A 22410-nucleotide genomic window follows, 5' to 3' on the forward strand; every position below is an offset into this window, starting at 1 on the left:
TGAGCTCCGTTAATCAGTATTACTCTTGTTCTTCAGATGGGAATGGCAGCGGATTTGAGCGAGTTTGACAAAGGCCAAATTGTAATGGCCAGACAACTGGGTCAGAGCATATCTGAAACGGCATGGCTGGTGGGTTGCTCACAGTCAGCTGTGGTTAGTACCTACCAAAAGTGGTCCAAGGAGGGGAAACCTATGAACTGCCGGCAAGGTGTTGGATGACCACAGCTCATTGATGCTCGAAGGCTCTCCACGATGGTAAGTGGCAACAGAAGGATAACTGTGGTGCAACTCGCCAGTAACCGGAATGCTGGTGATGTGAGTAATGTGTCACAACACACAGTACATTGAATCCTGCTGAAAACGGGGTTGCGTAACCGCAGGCCGCTCCGAGTGCCCATGCTAACCACGGTTCACTAGCAACAGCGCCTACAATGGGCATGCGGGCATCGAAACTGGACCTTGAGTGATTGGAAGAAGGTTGTCTGGTCCGGTAAATCACGTTTCCTGTTGCACCATGTGGATGGCTGGGTACATGCGTGTCGTTTACCTCGGGAAGTGATGACATCTGGATGCAACATGGGACGAAAACAAGCCGGTGGCGGTGGTGTCATGTTTAGGGTGATGTTCTGCTGGGATACCCTGGGTCCAATCATCCATGTGCCAGGTACTCTGATGTCTACCACCTACCTAAACATCGTTGCTGACCAGGTACACCCTTTCATGGCAATGGTCTTCCCCTATGGCAGTGCAGAGGGGAAGACTGGTTTGCAGAACATGAGGAAGACTCCCAGGTATTGCCCTTGACTCCAAATTCCCCACACATCAATCCCATCGAGCATCTGTGATTTGTGTTGAAACAGCAACTCCGATCTGCGGTGTCTCAATCATGGACCTTACAGGAGTTAAAGGATCTGCCGGTTACATGTTGGTACCAGATACCACAAGACACATTTAGAAATCTTGTAGCATCCACGCCTTGCTGGGTACGAGCTGATTTGGCTGCATGCAGAGGACCAACATCATATTAGGTAGGTGGTCATAATGTTTTGGCTCGTCGGTGTATATCATCTGTATTTAAATACTGTCTGCATGGATTAGAAATAGAGACAAAATAATATATATATATATATATATATATACAGGGTGTTTCAGGAAGAATAGTAAATATTTTGGGAGGTTTTAGTGTTGATTATTCTGAGTAAAAAGGTTCATATAAACATGTGTACAATTCTCAATGGATACGGAGATATGGCTGTTTGAAACTGGCGTGCACAGCTCCGTGAATCAGATGTGACCAAAAAGCAGTTATAACCTGACGCTGTTTGGTGTTAGACGTGTTGTTAAGAATTCCTCGCATCTTCACACATGCCAAATATGCCGATATGGTGTTTGTCTACTGTTTTTGTGGTGGAAGTATAGAGAATACCATCAACGGTTTCCTAACCGTGGAATACTGGATTCAAGAGCTGTACCAGCCTCACATCAAACTGTGTGAGACTGGTACAGTTCGCAGTGCTCATATTCCTTCTGAACATGCAAATAAACGAAATGTGGATGAAATAAAACACAGTCTTCAGTCAGTAGAATGTAGTCTTATTAGCACATGATGAATTTCTACATGTATCGGTGTCCCACAGAGTATGGCGAACATTAAGTGAGCACGGCTTGTGTCCATTTCACATACAGCGGGTGTAACACCCGCTGTATGTGAAATTCTAATTGTAATTTTTAAAAAGGTGAATACAAGAGGTTTCACCCATGATGGTATCAACAACACCCGTAATTCTCATAGGTGGTCAGACCAAAATTCACATGCCACGTTAGAAACAAATTTTCAACATCACATCTCTGTAAATATGTGGTACAATATCATCGACAATCAGTTGATTGGGCCTGTTGTGTTACAAAATCTTCTTATAGGGCCCATTTATCTAGAATTTCTGCAAAACGAACTTCCACTACTATTGGAGGATATTCCCTTGGCTACAAGGATTGGTATGTACTTTCGGCATGACGGAGCTCCTGCACATTATACCAGTCTGGTGATACAATATCTAAATTGAACTTTCCCTGAATGATGGATCAGCCGCAGTGGTCCAGTTCATTGGCCACCATGGTCTCCAGACCTCACTCCATTAGATTTTTGTTTGTGGGGATGGATGAAAAGTGCAGTATACAAAAAAAAAAGGTGAATACAAGAGACAAATTGCGTCGCTCGCATTTTGGATGCCGCTGCCCTCATAAAAGAACACCAAGATGACCTCAGAAGAACAACACGTCATATTACCACAAGAGTTATAAAGTGCATTGAGGTTGGTGGAGGGATTTTCAAACATTTATTGTGAACTATAAAAAATTTGTCAATTATTTGTGTTTTGTATCATTCAAAAAGTCAATAAATACAAACAATAAGTCATTTATCATTCTTTAATACCTCTCATAATGGCTTTGTGCATGCCAGTTTCAAATAGCTGTATCTTTGTATCCATTGAGAATTGGACACGTTATGTGAACTTTTTTACTCAGAATAATCGAAAGGAGCTCCTGCACATTGTACCAGTCTGGTGATACAATATCTAAATCGAACTTTCCCTAAACGATGGATCAGGGAAAGTTCGATTATAACCTCCCAAAATATTTACTATTCCTTCTGAATCACCCTGTATGTATATGTATATGTGTATGTGTGTGTGTGTGTGTGTGTATGTATATATATATATATATATATATACACACGCACACACATACATACATACATATATATATATATGTATGTATATATATATGTATGTATGTATGTATGTATGTATGTGCGTGTATATATATATATATATACACACACACACACACACACACACACATACATACATACATACATACATACATACATATATGTATATATATATATATATATTTATTTATTTATATCAGTAATAAGAAAAGAAAGTTAATAATTATAATAACTGTAGCTAATATTTATGGGTCAATAAAAATTTCTAAAATTTCTTAACCATTTTTAATTACCTATATTTGGTTTAGATTTAAATTACTTAGCATATATTGATCATTACAGGTACAGAGAACTTCTTGTCGTTTTTTGCCTTCAGTCTGGGTGGTTGGTCCCAGTTGAAGGCATCTGGATTGTGGGTAAAAAACAATAGCATTTTTTTATTTATTTATTTTTTTTTTAATCCTTTGTGTTTTCTTAAAATTCCTGAATGGTATTATTTGACTGATTTACCTTTTCTATTATTGTCTTCAATATTTTATATATATAAATATAAACTAAATTAAAATAGGATTTTTGTCAGTTTCTACTATTTTTTCTCATTTATTTTTAATATATATATATTTTTATTAATTTAATTTATATTTAATTTTTGGATTTAATTTTTCTATTTAATTTTTGGATTAATTGGATTATATATACAGGCATACCTCGAATAACGAATAGGATGCATTCCACGAAATTACTTCGTTAAGCGAAACTTCGTTTTCAGAGGTAAAAATACTATGGCCAGAATAGGGATACGTTCCTACGTAAAGAAAATGAAAAGCTTTTTTTTCGAACAAAGAAAGGTTTTATTAAATAAAAAGTCAACTTACATACAAAGTGAAATCACATTTTAAAATATGAGTCTAAAGTTGATTGCTTATGCTTTTTTTCTCTTTCATTTAACAATTGCCTATACAGAGTTATTGCATTTAACACTGATCGCTTAACAATAAAACTTCTTCCTAAATCGGGATCATTTTCACTAAAAAAATTTAAAACGTTTTCAATGTCATTTAAGCACCTTTTTAAATCTTTGGTTGTTAACACTTTTTCAGCAGGAACTTCTTTAACTTCGTCTTCATTATCTTTGTCTTCGTTGCTAACAAGGTTTTCTAAATCTTCCACTGAAAAACCATCATCTTCTGCATTCAATAAATTTCTAACATCCTCTTCATCAACATTTTCGAAACCTATTGATTGAGCCATCTGGATAACTTCATTTCTAATTTCTTGGATGTTATTTTCTTCTTCTAGTACAACTTCTGGCCATATTTTGCGCCAAACTCCATGTAAGCATTTCTTAGTGACTTCTTTCCAAGAACTATCAATGTTTTCAATTGCGTTTTTAATGGTGTAGTTTTTCCAAAAAGTTTTAACTGTCATTTCCTCTTTATCCTCTAGTTCAGTTAAACTGCTTAATGTTCAATGCAGATAATAAGCTTTAAATGATGCTATTACTCCCTGATCCAATGGCTGAATCACGGAAGTTGTGTTTGCTGGAAGAAACACAACTTTGACAGGAATGCATGTGTCCAACGTGTTAAGATCAGTAGGATGTCCCGGAGCATTGTCTAACAACAAAAGAGCTTTTTCTTCAATTTTGACAATACTGTTTTACTTCAGGACAAAAGTGGTTAACAAACCAATCAGTAAATAACTCCTTGGTAACCCACACTTTTCTATTTGCTTTCCATATTACAGGTAAATTCATTTTTATGTTACCTTTTAACGCCCTCGGATTTTCTGAATGGTAAACTAATAACAATTTTAATTTATAATCGCCAGAGGCATTTGATCCAAAGAGTAACGTTAAACGGTCTTTGGCTGCTTTGAACCCAGCAGCTGATTTTTCTTCAATAGAAATGAAGCTTTTTGTTGGCAGCCGTTTCCAGAACAAACCGCTTTTGTCAACATTGAACACCAAATTTGGTGGAAATTTTTCACATTCAATTATTTCCTTTAGTTTTTCTGGAAACTTCTCCTGTTAATTTTACACTATGAATCCTGGCCCGTTTTTTAAATTTCTCGAACCAACCACGAGAAGCCCAAAAGGTTTCCGTAATTTCTTCAGTTTGTTTAGATTTCAGGTGATTAAACTGGAATATTTTTTATGTTAAATGGGGCTTGAAATTGCGGACTTCGTTATATCGAAGCTTCGTTATCAGAGGTAACGTTAACCGAGGTATGCCTGTATATATATATATACAGGAACTCCCTGATTTAAGTAAGGGTTGCGTTAAAATAGGATTTTTGCCGTAAGTCAGGGAATTTCCCTCATGCTTGTGCAGCACTTGCAACTGTGCTCACTAAATTGATTGAATTAAAAAAGAAATGTTCGATGAACATGTAAATAGAATTATTTATTATATTTATTCAATTTTTTAACTCCTGCGTAGGAAAGATTACAAAAGTGTGCAATTTAAAAAAATTTCAAAATTATAAAATTACAAAAAAAGGGAGGAGACAGGCATAACATCAGTAAGTTTTATCTCTCGAGCATCATTGCCAGAATCGACATCTTTAGCTGAAAAGTATGCCGCAGCAGACGTAGAGGGCTGTGGAGATTTATAAGGGGTTGGCCGCTCAACCTTAGGAAAGAACATTAATTGATGACTGGACGGTGGCTTTTTTCTTTTCATCGTAGATTTCTTTGTGGTGTGGTAAGCAAGCATATCATTCACCCCTGTTAACTTTTAAGAATTGTTTGCTGTCAGGATCCATCTTCTCAAACCTCACCGTTGCCACCTCTCTCTCTGGCAATGAAACATCTCGGCTCCTCGTTTGGTTCATCTTGAGCTTCGTCACCGTTCTCTTCTTTCCCTATTGCTGCCTGCAAGTCAATATGTTATTCGTTAGATAATTTCTTCTCTTCTTCCTCTATTAACTCCTCCACGTCTTTGACATCAACCTCCAACTGAAGTAGCTCTGCAACCTTTACCTCTTCATATGATTCGTCTTTTTCAAATCCTTCGTAGCCTTTCTTCGATGGCGTGATAAATATTGTAAGATTTCAAAAAGTCTCTCAACGTAAAATTTTTCTCAACGTCTACTGCAGAAAATGCTTGAGCAAATGTTGTATGTAAATAGTATGCTTTTAAATTCAAAATAACACCCTGTTCCATAGGTTGGATGAGTGAAGTCATGCTTGGCAGTAGAAATATGACTCTCACATTCAAATTGAAATTATCTAGATGCTGTTTGTTTGTTATTTGGTTTTTAGGAGCATTAGCAACTAAGGCCATATTGCTCCGGGAATATGTGGCGGTCATTCCCTGACCTTTTTACATCCTCTGTATTTGGTGGTGATGGGCTCGAACCCCGATCTAATCAAGAAGCACTGCTGCTCCTTCCCACCTGGCTATGGAGGCACCTTTATCTAGATGCATAGGATGTCCAGAAACATTATCTGATAGAAGCAAAATCGTGAAAGGAACGTCATTGTGTTTACAATATTTTTCAACTTCGGGAATGAAGCAGCATTTAAACCAATCCTCAAAGAGAGATGTTGTTATCCATGCTCTCTGGTTCAATTGGAAATGTACGGGTAGTGGCTTTACCCTTAAATGCATGAGAATTTTCAAAATGGTACACAAGCAGTTGTTTTAATCTATAATCGCCCGCTGCATTAGCCCCAAGCAAGAGCGTGGCCCTATCTTTTGAAGCCTTGAAACCTGGCAGTGTCTTTTCCTCTTTGGCAATGTATTCGATCTGGCATTTTTTTCCAATACAGAACAGTCTCGTCAACGTTAAAAATTTGCTGCGTTGAATAACCGCCTTCATCAATAATTTTTTTCAACACATCACAAAATTTCTCTGCAGCTGCAGAATCGGCACTGGCGACTTCACTGCATACTTTAACATTGTGGAAAGCAGCGCGATGCTTGAACCTATTAAACCACTCATTGCTTGTCACGAACTTGGGTTGGGGTTCGCCGTACTTGTCCTTAATATCTTTATAAATACTTGTTGGTGTTGCTTGAATGGTCATTAGACTCAGGGAATGCTTCTGAATCTGATTTTCCATCCATATCATTAACAGCTGTTCCATCTTCGCTATAGCACCTGAACACTCTTTTTTTTACACTGTTGATCTTAAGTGCGTTGATCCTTTGACATATTCTTTTATATGCGCACTGTCCCTTAAAACAGTATTCACTGTTGAATCAGCGAGACCTAATTCCCTTGCAATTGATGACAAACTTTGTCCTACTTCGTACTTAATCATTTTCATCTTCATTTCTAAGTGAATTTTGTTTCATTTTCTGGCACTAACACCACTTGCAGTTTTGGTTGGTCCCTTCATCATTGTAATACATAAATAGGAATGAAGAGAAGTTTCTGAAAATTTGTTTTTTATATGATTGAAGATTTCAGTGATGATCAGAGATAAGATCGAGTTTACTACCCATTTATAATTAGATGCACGAACAGAAAAGCCCAATAAACTGAAAGTGCAAATTGTTTTATTGTGTTTTGGTCATGACCTCCAGAAACGTGCTTTAAAAATATATAAATAAATAAATAAATTTTCAGTTTATACTCTGGCACGACAACCAAGTCAGTAGAGTTTACAATAAATCGTCAATACAATATTTATTGTATTTAATAGTCACGGGTTTGAACCCCGGTCCACTCAAGTAACGTGTGTTATGCACTCTCCCTCCTGACCACTCGGCTATGTCAAGCCTGTTAAAATGTGGATTTCACTTTTATATGTTCTTGTTTATACTCCGGCACGACCACCAGGTCAGCGGAGTTTACAATAAATCAATCAATACAAATATTAACTGTATTTAGCAATCACGGGCTTGAATCCCGATCCACTCAAAGAGCATGTGCTACTGCACTTGCGCTCCTGACCACTCGGCTTAGATATCACAAAGGCATTCAAAATTGATCCTTATTATGGGAACATATATGATAACGATGAAAGTGTAGTGCAATTTCCATTATAAATATGACCTTTTAGAGAGATAAATAGCTTATTTTTATTAATATTTTACAATATTAATGAAATTAATATTGTGAAATTTTCAACTTCCAAAGACTTGGAATGAATTACAAAAAAAAAACCCAGTGTTATTGGATTTACACTACGATATTTTCACGATACCTCCATTTATTTCTACAGGATGACAGAATACGTTTCCACGAATTTTTTAAGTTTGCACTGGCGGACAAAAACTTTTGTAAAGTCGAATTTTCATAAATAGAGTATTACGTAAGTAAGGGAGTTCCTGTATAACGTTTTTACTTTAAGCTTTTTAGATGTTAAAAACAAGAGAAAAAAAAAAAAATAATAATAAACTTGCAAACCTCTGGCAATAGTTAATGCATGCAATTTACATGACATGACAATATTACCTCACACTGTCCTGTGGGTATAGGAAGCATTTGCTTCCATTCATATTTTTCTCTCACTTCAACCCCTGCCACACACACACACACACACACACACACACACACACACACACACACACACACACACACACACACACACACACACACACACACACACACACACACACACACACACACACAAATTCTAATATAGATCCATTTGTATGTTTTGGAGGCAGAAAAACCCCAAAATAACTCACAGAGAAGAACCCTGCTCCCTCTGCCTGAGATCAGCTAACTACAATCCTTACTCAAGAAGCTTAAAGAATTCCTGCAGACAGACAGGAATCAAACCAGGACCTCTCCAAACAAATGGTAGGTGGTAATACATTGTGTTGACCAAGCTGTCACGGAGGATGCAATTTACATGCACATCTTAAAAAAATTTGTTTTGACCACTCATGCCTGAAATTGGATAACTACAACCCTGACTGAAGAAGACTAAAGAATTCCTGCAGACAGACAAGAATCAAACTCAGATCTCTCCAAACAAATAGTAGGTAGTGATGTATTGTGTCGACTAAGCTGCCATGGAGGAGGCAATTTACATGTACATATTAAAAGAACTGTTTTGCTCATTCATCTCTACTCATCTATACAAACAAATAAGAGTAAATGCAGAAAGTCTCAAATCTGTTATAAATATGACTACAGTGCACTTAATATTTTATCACAGGACATGTTAAAGATAAATGTCTCCAAGTTCAAAATATTCTAGTTGGGTTTTTTTTTTTTTTTTTTTTTGAGGTTTGAAAACATCTTTTGAGTGGTTTCTGCTAGTATGCTACATAGAATGTGCTAGGCTTTTCCAAAAATCTTGCCGGGTTCATTGCACATAACAAAATGTTACTCTTTAACAATCCTCCCCAAGTAGGCATCTGATGTTTGATCAAGTAAGCAACCTGGATATGGGTATATAAGTTCCTCTCAAAATGAAACAATTTCTAAAGTGTTGTCAGAACCTGCAGTGTTCTATCCAGTAGAATCAATTTTGCTGGATAGGACACAGCACTATGATGCTGAAACTATTGCCTTTTGAAATTAAGGTTCCTAGAGTGAAAAGTGTTGCAGTTCATTGGTGAATCTAATAATACTATTATTGTTGTTGTTATTTAATTTTTAGGAGCATTAGCAACTAAGGCCATATTGCTCCGAGGATATGCAGTGGTCATTCCCTGACCTTTCCGCATCCTCCGTATTTGGTGGGTATGGGCTCGAACCCCGGTCTAATCAAGAAGCGTGTGCTATGCACTGCTACTCCTGCCCACCTGGCTACGGAGACACCACTGTTATTGTAATAATACTTTCTTGTCGACAGTAACAGTATGCCAGACCTTGTTAAAGTAAGAACTACTGGCCGAAAAAGAAAAAAATTTGAGTAAAAATGTGGTGTCCACAAATCATATCCTTTCTGTCACAATGTAAGGACCACCCAAGTTCATTTGGCCACTAGAATCCTAGGATATATGTTGTTTGTTAATGTACCTTAATAGCTACACATGATATTCTTTAAAAACCAAATGTTTTGAATGAAAATCTATTTTCATAATGCCTCATTAGCATCTGTGCTACATTTCCCTCTCTCTTTTCAGGGTCACTTAACTCATTGGCTTCTTGGATCCAATATGGAAAAAAAAAAAAAAAAAAAAAAAATGAACAATGATTCTTTGGAGTGAAGTTCTTTTTGTGTTAAGTTCTTTCTTGAAACAGCGCTTCCTTTTCTTTGGACACTGCAGAATTTTTAAAACACAGATGCACTGTTGGTAAAGCTTCATCTTCTTCCCAAACTCCCTTCAAATGGTGCAATTCAAAATTCAGAAAACTCAAATTACATAGTTTAACAAGTATTATTCATCAGAGAAAAAAAAAATATATGTGGACATCATCATCAGCCATTTTCAATCCACTGCAGGATGAAGGCCTCTCTAGCAACTTTCCAGTTCCTTCTGTTTTGTGCAATGGCCATCCATTTACTACCCACAAACTCATGAATTTCATCTATCCATCTCCGAAGTTGTCTTCCAGGTTTTCTTCTAGCTCCTCTTGGGTACCATTCTGTTATTTTCTTAGTCCATCTGTCATCATGTCTTCGAGCTATGTGTCCTGCCCAAGACCACTTTAGTTCTTAATTTTGATAAGAATGTCCTTTACTTGAGTTTGCTGCCTAATCCATGTGTTTCTCTTCTTATCTAACAGTCTGATTCCCAATATAATTCGTTTCATTCTTTGCTGTGTAGTTCTCAGCTTCTCTTCCATTCTTTTGGTGAGTGCCCAAGTTTCACTTCCATAAGTCATGGTGGAGAGTATACATTGGTTCATTATTTTGTTTCAGACAAACTGGGATATTGCTCTTCAGTATGTGACTATATTCCCTGAATGCTATTCATCTAAAATTTATTCTTCTCTTGACTTCCAGCCATTTATCATTATTACAGCTAATAACTTGTCCCAGATAAGTATATGACTCCACCTTTTCAATTACTGCTCCTTCAATCATTATGTCCCTTTCTGTGGCATACTTGTTCATTATTACTTTTGTTTTAGCCATATTCATCTTTAGTCCAAAATCCTTACTAACTCTGCATAACTGATTAAGATTTTCCTCTAATTCTTTGGGATCATGGCTTATGACCACAATGTCATCTGCAAATCGTAAATGATTTAGGTACTCTCCATTCACATTGACTCCTTTCTGCGACCAGTCTAATCTTCTGAAAGCTTCCTCAAGGGCAGCAGTAAACAGCTTCGGAGATATTGTGTCTCTTTGTTGAACTCCTTTCTCAATTTTAAATTTCCTACTGTCTTTGTCTAGTCTAATAAAGGAGGTAGCACTCTCATATATTTTCTTCAAAATCATAATATATGGGGTATCTATGCCTTGTCTTTCCAATGCCCAAAACATTGCCTTATGCTGTATGGAGTCAAATGCCTTTTCATAATTCACAAATGCCAGGTATAATGGTGTTTTATATTCATTTGCTTTCTCCATTAGCTGTGATATTACGTGAAGGTGATCCATAGTTGAGAATCCTGTCCTAAAGCCTGCTTGCTCTTTTGGTTGATTCTCATCAAGTATTCTTTCTAATTCTTTCTAAATGACCCTTGTGAACAACTTGTAGATGTGGGATAACAAGCTAATTGGTCTATCTCCTTTCTTATGCAGCAAAACTATGATTGCATTATTCCACTGCTTAGGCATCACATCTTTTCTAATGCTCTTTGTGAAGAGCCTTGCCAGTTTTTGTGTTATGTCTCTTCCTCCCAATTTTAACAACTCTACAGTAACTTCATCTTCCCCCGGGGCTTTCTGATTCTTCATTTTCTTCAAGGCCTGTTCTACCTCATCAGGAAGAATATTGGGTATGTCGTATGTGTTGCAATCCATCTTCCCCACTGCTGGCATCATTCCCTCACTCCTTGTATAATTCTCTATAGTAGTCTTCTGCTATTTGAATTATGCCTTCTCTGCTATTTATAAGTACACCATCGCTATTCTTCAGTTTCAGTATCATTTGTCTTTCTGTATTACTGCTCATGTCTGCTGATTTAAGTCTTTTGTTTTCCCTTAATGCTTGTTTTAAATCTTCTTATGTCCTCTCTGAGCCTCTTTCTAATGGCTTTGCATAACACAGTATACTCAATTTTCTCCTTGCCAGTGTTTATCTTGCTCTTCATTTGTGGCCTTCGGTTCATCATAACAAGTGTTTCTTGACTAATTTTTTCTTCTTTGGATTTCTTTTTCCCTATAGGTTTCTTGGGCTTTATCACTTTCAGAAACTTGTAATATTCCTCGTCGATATCTTGGTCCTGAGCAGTCTGCAGAAGCTCAAACTTGTTCTTAAGTTCCAGTACCTACTGCTCTTTAGCCTCTTCTGTTATCTCAAAGACCTTCGTATTATTTACTCAAGTCAGTTTTTTCCTTTCCTTTCCTTTCCTACATCTATATCAAGTGTGCATCTTACCATTTTGTGATCACTTCCAACACTTACCTTATTCAGGATGATAACATCATTCACGATATATCTTCTGTTAGTGAGGATGAAGTTGATTTCATTAGTTGTTAATCCATTTGGACTCTTCCATGTGGACACCAATTCCAAATCTATTTTTTGGAATTGGTGTCCACATCTGGTATTTGTGATGAGACTGATTACATGAATGTGTGAGAATGACATACCTATTCTGCCAAACTATATGAATATACAGGAATACCTCGCATAGCACAGTTTTGAACAGCGTGGGTTTCGCTATAGTGCAGCTTACAAATTGAAAAAAAAAAAAATTAACTGCATTACACACCAATACATTTGATATGTATATATGTATGAATTATAATGCCAGCACGTAGGCCAATGCCTTATGGATTCAAGGCCATTCTGACTGTTGAAACTCCCATTATATATGGACTCTGCTAGCATTCGTACATTAGTAAACATTCTAGATTCCGAGCGGTGAGGTCGTTGATTGTGCGTAAGCTGTAAAAATATTTTTCGCTCTGTATTTTTATTAAAGATTATTTTTTAAAAATGTTACATGTTTATACGCAAATATGAGTGGAAAGAAGAAATGTAATGGCGCTGAGTGTTCTTCTAGATCCAAACATCGAACGAGATATGAAAGTAAGGCAGGCATTGCAAAATGACATTCGATATTATAAAGAGATGTATGCAGATAAAAAGAAGAAAAAAAACTGTGCAAACTAAGCTGATCAGTTATTTTTCAAAATAAAAATACAATACTGCAATAAAAATCATTTCTACTATACTTACTAATATTTTTCATTTTTATCATTTTAGTTTATTGTTTTGCAAGAACTTTATGTGCATCAATTTATAGTAAACAAACACCTATATATTTTTGCAACTCGACCCATATAATCAAATTGTCAGAACGCATTACATTAAAATACATACTAATAATACCTCTATCAGTGCAGTTTTGCATAGCGCGGTATTTTTTTTGGCATGAATTAGCCATGCTATGTGAGGTATTCTTGTATCTAAATTCTTGTTATTTCATAATTTAATTATTTGATTATAAATTGTTTCAGATAAAATCCAATGAATTGCTGAAACACATTCATTGTCATACTTAATTATTTAAATAGTAATTAATTTAATAGCACAGTGGCACTAAATTAATTACTATTATTATTTTTTTTTTTTTATAAGCGCCATTCTAGAGACAGCATTACCATTCCTAGAATGGTGCTGCCTGAGGCAACTGGTTTTTGGGAAATCCGTCAATGGCAAAAGGTGTCATCAATGATCAAAATAAACTAAAATGGAAGAATTAATCCAAGAGGTATTGAAGTTATTAATTTTTCTTTTAAATTAACCATTCATTTTCTTTTACTGATCTATAATAATTACTCATTTTCTTTTACTGATATATAATAATTACTCATATTTTTAATCTGGCAATAAAATAATTTGTCAAGTTGACTATATTCAAATATATTTTAAAATGCGTGTTACTAAAGGTTAAGTGTAAGTACTCTACTATGGTTAGAAATACAATAGATATGTACAACAGTCATTTTATTCTTACAATATGCCAAGTAATGTGATTAACTTGTACTGAAATACAGTAAAAGTTGGCAGCACACAAATTAATTTTTTCAAATTCAAGATAATACAATTTATTCTACATTAATAGTGTTATTAATACTAAAATTACTAATAAAACTTTAGCACAATAAAAATGGCCCTCCATGCAGTATACTCACTTGTTTAGAGAAGTGTGTTCAAATAAGGAGAGAGGGAGAGTGTGTTATCTTTTGGTTTTCACCCTGAACTACATGCAGTTCAGCCTATGAATGAACAGATGTTATATTCCAGTGCAATATGGCCTAAGTTGTGATGTGTTAATCAACTGAACAGACTACTAATTAACTGTCAAAAAAAAAGAGTGTTCATTGAACAATTTTTTTTGACAGATTAAAATGATATTTAACACCATATGGGTGCATTGTATCAATGCATCCACTTCCATCTCTACTGGTGGATGCTAAGAGGTTAATGTAGACTGAAACCTATCCTCGAGTTCAGCGATAAGTTATGCATCTTATGTTTACCACACCTATTATATTAGCATCTTATGTCCACCACACCTATTTCTTTGAACTTCACCATAATTTTACACCACTACCCATTGGTATCAGGCCTTGATATAATCCTTTCATCCAGCAAAATTCTCTTAATGCCAGATGCACACCACTATTATTCAGATAAAACAATTTCACCAGTAGTGAATAACCTTATAATGACACTGTAAGTAGGTGATTTGCAGTATTACTAAAGCAGCAATGAATGTGTTAATATAAATATATTGAGTATATTTTCTTTTCATTTTAAAGTGCATCAAAATACTGAAATACAGATAAGTGTTTATTTTTGGAAGAACATTTCGCAGAACACATCAGATGAAAACCACTAGTTTAATACATAAAAAGGAGATATGTCTTACCCTCTGAAACATCTTTGGTTTTGAAGGCGTGTAAGTTTTCACTTCATTGTACATCTTCTGCAAAAGATGGACAATTTTATTTTGATATTCATCTGGATATAATTCTCCATTGGCCACTTTTGATTTATATGTAGACAGTATTTCACCTACAAAATAAGTAATAAATATTTAGGAATATTTTAATACTTAATATTTCTTTTGGAATATAATTATTTTTTTCAAATTTAAGATACTTCAATATAGAGGACAGAATTTGAACTAATGTGATGAAATTCACTTGATTCACTTTTGAAATGAAATGCAACAGTTCCCCTAATAATAATTATAAAAAACATTAGCTTCAAAATTTCTGGTATTTTGTATTATTGTACTGAAATGTACAAGGGGAATTTCAGAAGTTTCCATGTAACATTATCAGTGTATAATGGTTTGCACAAGTGAACTTTCAAAGGATGTGACAAATGCCACTGTACAGCAGAAGTTTGATAAATCAACATCCATGGGGTCAGAGCAGTGCCATATTATCAGATGTTTATTTAAAAATACCTGTATACTGCTCTACCAACTTGAATCTGTAACAAGGTAGAAAAATAATTTTTTTACTTACGAAGTCTTCAAGTAATCTAAAAGTTTTAGCTGCCTGTAAACTACTTGTTTCATATTTTATTTAGCTATTATTTTATGTAAGAAAATGAAAATATACATAAAACTATAAAATACAGGGATAAAATTAACAATATAACAACTTTCACATTAAACTAACATGATGACAATGTTTTCTGACAATCCTATATGGCACTTTGGTCTCACTGGAAAATTTTGCTTTAGCTTCCTGATGCATCATATTTGCTTAAGCCCAATTTGTGTTGTGATATGACTGGACAACCCACTAATAATTAACCTGAGCATCAGTTAAAAGATTATAAATTTCTCTGTGTGATTAACTGTTTTCCTACAAGATTAGAAAATTAAGTGCTAGTGATGAGCCCATTGCACATATGTCAAAGCTGCAGTGCTGTTCAAACCATTTTCATTGTCTTATGTGATGGAACAAAGAAAAAATAAATTATCAGCAGTGATTCTTCATGAATTAAGGATCCACAGATAAAAGATCTACTAGGTGGCAGTGATCACAGTACGTTGATGTGGGATTTATTTCAAGATGTAACTACCATCAACAGTAAAGGGAAGGTTTTATGTTTTCATATAGGAGACTGCATTGGTCTCAGACAGTTTTTAAATTCTGTATAGTGGGACCAACTAATGACATTATCAGTGGCGTAACTATGCCAATGCAGCAAATGCAGTGCATCGGGGCCCATGACCAAAGGGAGCCCACTGTCCTCCTGCCCAAAACAGAAAAAAATTTGAGTAAAAATGTAAGTTTTTTAATTATGTTTATGATACAATTCACTGTCTATGAACAATAATTTTTTTTCTCACGAAGCATGTTTGTTGTTAGCTAGCTGCACAGCACAAGCAAAACTGCAGCGAATAGAGTGAAATGATATTAGCATACTGCTGCTCCAGGTCAATTTTTAAGGATTTTTAATTTTTACCAAAATAAATATTTTCAGGAGGCCCACACTAAACTTTGCATTGGGGCAGACTGTTTCTAGTTACGACACTGGACATTATTAACAAAAATTCTAAATGGGAAGTATTCAGGGAAATAATCATAGAAACTACTAGACTTTTCATAACCAACTAAGAAATACTGTTCAATGTGTAGACCTAAATGGATTTCATATGAACTATTGAGACATGTCACAGAGAAATGCATAGGATGTATATAAATACATACCAACTGCATGGTACGTATTTATATACGTCCTATCAGGGAAGTGGAGAGTGAAAAAGACCTGGGGTAATTGTGTAGTCAGATATGAAGTTCACTGAGCAGTGCAAACAAGCTGCCAGAGCAGGCCATAGAGCAGTGGTTTTCAACATGGGTGCCGCAACAATGTTCCAGGGGTGTCACATAATTTGGGTTTAAGTTACTTAAATTTATTATTTTTTTTTATTTATATTTATTTCATTATAAAACGGTGTACAGTATCTTTTTAATTTTGTGGTGATTTATAATTGATGTTTACTTAGTACCTCTATATAAAGAATAAAATTATTATATACTGTGTGTATATATATAATTTGTATTATGAAATATAATTTTTATAATTATATTATTGTAATAACTATCATATAACATATATATATACAGAGAGAGAGAGTCGGATCTAATAGGCAGAAAATTGAGTAGATTGAGTAGGGGTGCCGCAAAATAAAATAAATTACTTAGGGGTGCCGTTATTAAAAAAAGGTTGAAAACCACTGTCACAGAGTCTTGTCAATGATATATAGGAATTTTGCTAGCAGAGACAAGAAGGTGACCATCCCGTTGTACAAGGCAATGATCAGGCCACATCTTGAGTACTGTGTACAGGTCTGGAGGTCTCATTTTAGGAAGGATGTGGAATTGTTAGAATGAGTACAAAGAAGAGCAACAAGATTGGTGAGGGAAACAAAGGGGTGCTTTATCAAGAAAGGCTTAAGTTCTGCAAATTGCAGTGCCTGGAGACTAGGCACCTGTGACGTGATCTGATTGAGGGGTATAAGGCCTTGGAACAGGTTGAGCAAGCTCAATGCTGGTAGGATTCTTCCTCTTGCTCAGATTACGAACCTGAGGGGGCATAGATTCAAATTGAGGAAATATAGTTGTAGAATAGATATACAGAAATTTGCCTTTAGCCAGTGGGTAGTTGATTGCTGGAACAGACTCCCATCTCTTGTTGTGGAAGTTGATAGCTTAAATAAATTTAATGCTGAGCTAGACAGGCATTTGGAGTGAATGGATGGGTGAAATGGGAAGGGTTTTTTTTTTTTTTTTTTGGTAGATACTGCATAAGCTTGCTTTCTTGCATCTTATGCCTCAACTAATGCTAATGCTAAATCATCAGGTGATACAGAAACCTATGATAGTTATAAACTAGTCTGAATCAAGTCACAAAGGATATTAGTCAAGCCAAGGCAGATTACGAGAAGTCTCTGGCAAAGGATGCCAAGAAAAACAACAAAGACTTCTTTACTTATATTAATAGTGGAAGGAAGGGATTAATCATATTGGTCCACTTGATGTTGATGATCCTGCTCAGGTTGCTGATAAACTGAATGAGTATTTTGATTGATACTATGATGTAGTTACAAAGGAACTGGATGCAAAAAATAATTTTGATATCATATACTTGGATTTCAGGAAAACCTTTGATACTGTTGCACATGGAAGACTACTGTACAAATTGGAGCAGTATGGTATTAAGGACAAGTTGCTACAATTTATAAAAGAGTCATTGAGTGGGAGAAGACAGAGTGGTAAGTAATCAATGGATGCTGCTCTTCATGGACTGGGCGCCTCCGTAGCCAGTTGGGAAGGGGCAGCAGTGAGTAGCACACACTTCTTGATTAGACATGGGTTCAAGCCTGTCACCACCAAATACGGAGGATGCAGAAAGGTCGGGGAATGACCACTGCATTTCCTGGAGCAATATGGCCTTAGTTGCTAATGTCCTAAAAACCAAAACACACACACACACACTCTTCATGGACTAATATTATTAGTGGAGTCCCTCAGGGTTTGGTGTTGAGCCCATTGTTGTTTTGTATATTTATCAATGATATTGATGAAGGTTTAATGATGAAGGTATATCAGGTTTAATGTCCAAGGCTTTTTGGTTGATGCTACATAAGCTTGCATCACATGCCTCTACAACTACTACCACTACTACATGAGAAATTTTTTTTTGGTGAAGGGGATGCCGGAAGTTTATCAAACTCTAACAGGGAGCTAAATGATTTTGTAATAATTCAGAGGAAAGTGGTGGAGAAATTGTTGAAGTTAAACATAAAAAACAAGCATCTGGGGTGAATGGGATCTATTCAATTATATTAAAGTAGGTAGCAAAAGAGGTAAGCTTAGGTAGCACATGACTCTCGTCAACCGGTGCAATACCACCACTTTGCTTATTGGAGGCTTGAAGTGGTGAAACCCATGTTTAGTCTCTAGAGCAACGTTTCCAGCATCCTGCCCCATACTTCTCCTTCAACCCATGCACAGTACTAAGTACTATAGGTTTTGATACCTTTGGTGTTTGGGGTTTTCATAAAAAAAAAAAAGCAAACCCTTAGCTGTAATTATGAGAGCATCTTTGGATTCAAGGGAGGTCCTTTTGGACTGGAGATGTGCAAATGTATCTCCAATTTACAAAGGGGGATCAAAGGGGTGACATGATTAATTACAGACCTGTTAAACTTCTGTATCAGGAAATATAATGGAGTCACCTGTTAAAACAGTAATGTAATACCATCTGTACAGGAGTGAAGTTATATTTCAGTCACAGCATGGGTTTGTTAATGGGAGATCTTGTTCTGACCAATGTTATTGGATACTATGGTGCAGTGAAAAATGAACTGGATGCAAGAAATAATTTTGATATCATATACTTAGATTTCAAGAAAGCTTTTGATAATGTTGCAACATAAAAGACTGCTGCATAAATTGAAACAATATGACATTAAGGGAAAGTTACTATAAAGGGATGGTTAAGTGTGAGAAGACAGAGTTGTTAACAACGGACACTGCTCTTTGTGGACTAATTATTAGTGGTGTCCCACAGAGTTTGGTGCTGTACCCATTACTGTTTTCTGTATTTATTAATTATATTGATGAGGGTATATCAGGCTTAATGTCTTAAGTTTTCCAGGTTGGTTAATGACAGTATTGCTGCAACAAGTTCAAGAAAAATTAGGCAGATGGGCTGAGAAACGGCAACTGAAGTTTAACATTGACAAATGCAAGGTACTGCATACAGCTATCGGTCATCCCAAAGTAACATATTAACTGTATGGTAGTTTACTCAGGGTACTGGAAAAAAGAAAGGGACCTGGCAGTCCATCTGCACTGCTCAGAGAACTTAATATCAGATTGTGCAATCTGATATTAAGTTCTCTGAGCAGTGGAGACTGGATGCCAGGATAGCTTATGGTGTTATGTCAATGATATATAGGAATTCTGTTAGCAGGGATAAGGAGATAATCCCATTGTATAAGGCAAGGTCAGGCCACATCTTAAGTACCGCATACATTTTTGGAGGTCTCATTTTAGGAAGGATGGAGAGAGTAGAGAATGGAATGGGTAGAGAGAAGGGCAATAAGTTTGGTGAGGGGAACGAATGTATGCTCTTTCCAAAACAGTTTTCGGTTCTGCAAAATGCTGCATTTGGAGAAGGCTAAGCACCTGCAAGGTAATCTTATTAAGGTGTTTAAAGGCTCTGAATGACTTGAGTAAACTCAATGCTGATAGGATTCTTCCTTTTGTTCAGACTGCACATGAGGCAGCATAGATTCAAATTGAGGAAGGATGGTTGCAGAATAGATGTGCAGAAGTTTGCCTTCAGCCAATGTGTGGTTGATTCTGGAACAAGCATAGAGCCGTTATTGTGGAAGTGGATAGACAGTCTGAATAAATTCAAGGAAGATCTAGACAAACTATTGGAGGTGATGGATGGGTGAAATGGGAATTTTATTTATTTATTTTTTTTATTTTTTAGCCGATGCTGTAATAGCTTGCTTTCTTGTATCATTTGCCACTATTAATACTAACTAAATTTTGTTGGAATAAATCTGACTTTAGGTTTTTCTGATTTTTTTTTTTTTCCAATATTTAAAATTTTGTCACAGTAACCCATACGATTCTTATCTGCATTGAAATAGAAAGAAATAATTTAATTTTATTATATATATATATATATATATATATTTTTTTTTTTTTTTTCTGACATCACATGAAATACAGCATGCTGAGATGACCTGGTCTCCTTTGTGGTATGTGGCTTTTGCATTTTTTGTACTTGTGAACTAAAATGATTAAATACAATTAAAATATATTAAAACATGACGAACAAAAAAAAGAGATTAATTTCATCTACATGGGCACCCCATCTTGTCAGGAACAGAATGGGACCAGCATCCAAACAACACAGGGACACAGCATTTTAATAACCTTTAAACCTTTTTTTTTTTTTTTCCAATATTTAAAATTTTGTCACAGTAACCCATACGATTCTTATCGGCATTGAAATAGAAAGAAATAATTTAATTTAATTTTATTATATATATATATATATATATATATAGAGAATTTTTTTCAGCCTGGACTGTACTTGTTAACAGGAGAGATTGCTTCTACAGGGATGGGATACACTTAAATAGAAAGGGTGCAAGAATATTTGCTGATGCTATCGAGGCAGTGTTAGGTGGGTCGGAAAACTGCTAGCTTGGGGGGAGACAAAGACCAATAGATTGACAGTAGCCACTGGCAGAGGTGAAAGAGATTCTTGCACTGCTTCTATTGGAATGAGCAGAAGCCTGGAAAACAAGATGCATGGTATTTCAGAGACTGCTGGGAGCCATTGCGGTACAAGTAAACACATGGGTTGTGTTAGGGTAGCTAAGAATAGAAACAGGTGTAGGTATACTTGCGTGTACACCAATGCTAGGAGTTTGGTAAATAAATTTGATGAATTTGAGGTATTGCTCAAAACATCAAAGGCAGATATTGTTGGGATATCAGAGACGTGGTGTCACACAGATATAAGGGATGCAGAACTGCAATTTGGGGAGTACAACTTCTACAGAAAGGATAGACAGGATAGGAAGGGGGGAGGGGTTATGCTATTAGTTAAGAAACACATAAAAACCAAGGAAGTGAAGCCAGTCGACATTGCTGGACAGTGCAGTGTCGAGTCAGTTTGGTGTGACATAAGCATTGGGAGATCAAAATTGAGAGTAGCAGTGTGCTATAGGCCTAATGACCCTGATGAGTATAATAAGGAACTGTACAGGGAAATAGAGTGGGCCAGTAAATCAGAGAGTCTTATAATGGGAGATTTTAATTTCCCAGATATTGACTGGAATTTGGGGGCTGGTTACTCACACACTAGCAGGGCTTTTGTGGATATATTGGATGATTGTTTTCTACATCAGCATGTTCGGGAGGCAACTAGAGGGAGTAATACTCTTGATTTGATTATCAGCAGTGATTCTTCATGCATTAAGAATCTGCAGATAAACGAACCACTAGGTGGCAGTGATCACAGTGTGCTGAAGTGGGATTTACTCAAAGAGGTAACTACCATTAGGGGTAAAGGGAAGGGTTATTGCTTCCGTAAAGGCGACTACGATGGACTGAGACAGTATTTAAATTCTATACAGTGGGACCAACTGATGATGTTACCAACAGCAAATTCAAAATGGGAAGCATTCAAAGAACTTATCTTGGAAGCTACTAGGCTTTACATACCAACTAAGAAATATTGTTCAAGGTTTAGGCCAAAATGGATGTCAGATGAACTAATGAGGCATATGGCAGAGAAGAAAAATGCATGGGATACTTACAAATTAAAAAATGAATAGGAAAGCGTTTTATACTGTTGCACATGGAAGACTACTGTACAAGTTGGAGCAGTATGGCATTAAGGGCAAGTTGCTACAATGGATAAAAGGATGGTTGAGTGGGAGAAGACAGAGAGTGGTAATCAATGGACACTGCTCTTTATAAACTGATGTTATTAATGGAGTTCCCCAGAGGTCCGTGTTGGGCCCACTGTTTTTTTTCTGTATTTATCAATGATATTGATGAAGGTATATCTGGGTTAATATCCAAATTTGCTGAGCATACGAAGGTTGGTAGGGTTGTTAACGACAGTAAGGAT

General features: G+C 36.0%; 1 protein-coding gene across 2 annotated transcripts in view; it reads right to left on the minus strand.

Annotated features, from left to right (window-relative positions):
- Positions 1-22410, minus strand: part of LOC150091430 (AFG1-like ATPase) — a 185816-nt gene that overhangs the window by 162284 nt on the left and 1122 nt on the right. For both annotated transcript variants that reach the window (XM_090383864.1, XM_090383871.1), the window contains exon 2: positions 14645-14790. In XM_090383864.1, the coding sequence (XP_090239990.1) occupies positions 14645-14790 (146 nt within the window). The remainder of the gene's footprint in view (positions 1-14644; positions 14791-22410) is intronic.

Source organism: Mastigoproctus giganteus, chromosome 1, assembly GCF_048544385.1.
Source record: "Mastigoproctus giganteus isolate SK-2022 chromosome 1, ASM4854438v1, whole genome shotgun sequence".
Classification (NCBI taxonomy): Eukaryota; Metazoa; Arthropoda; class Arachnida; order Uropygi; family Thelyphonidae; genus Mastigoproctus; species Mastigoproctus giganteus.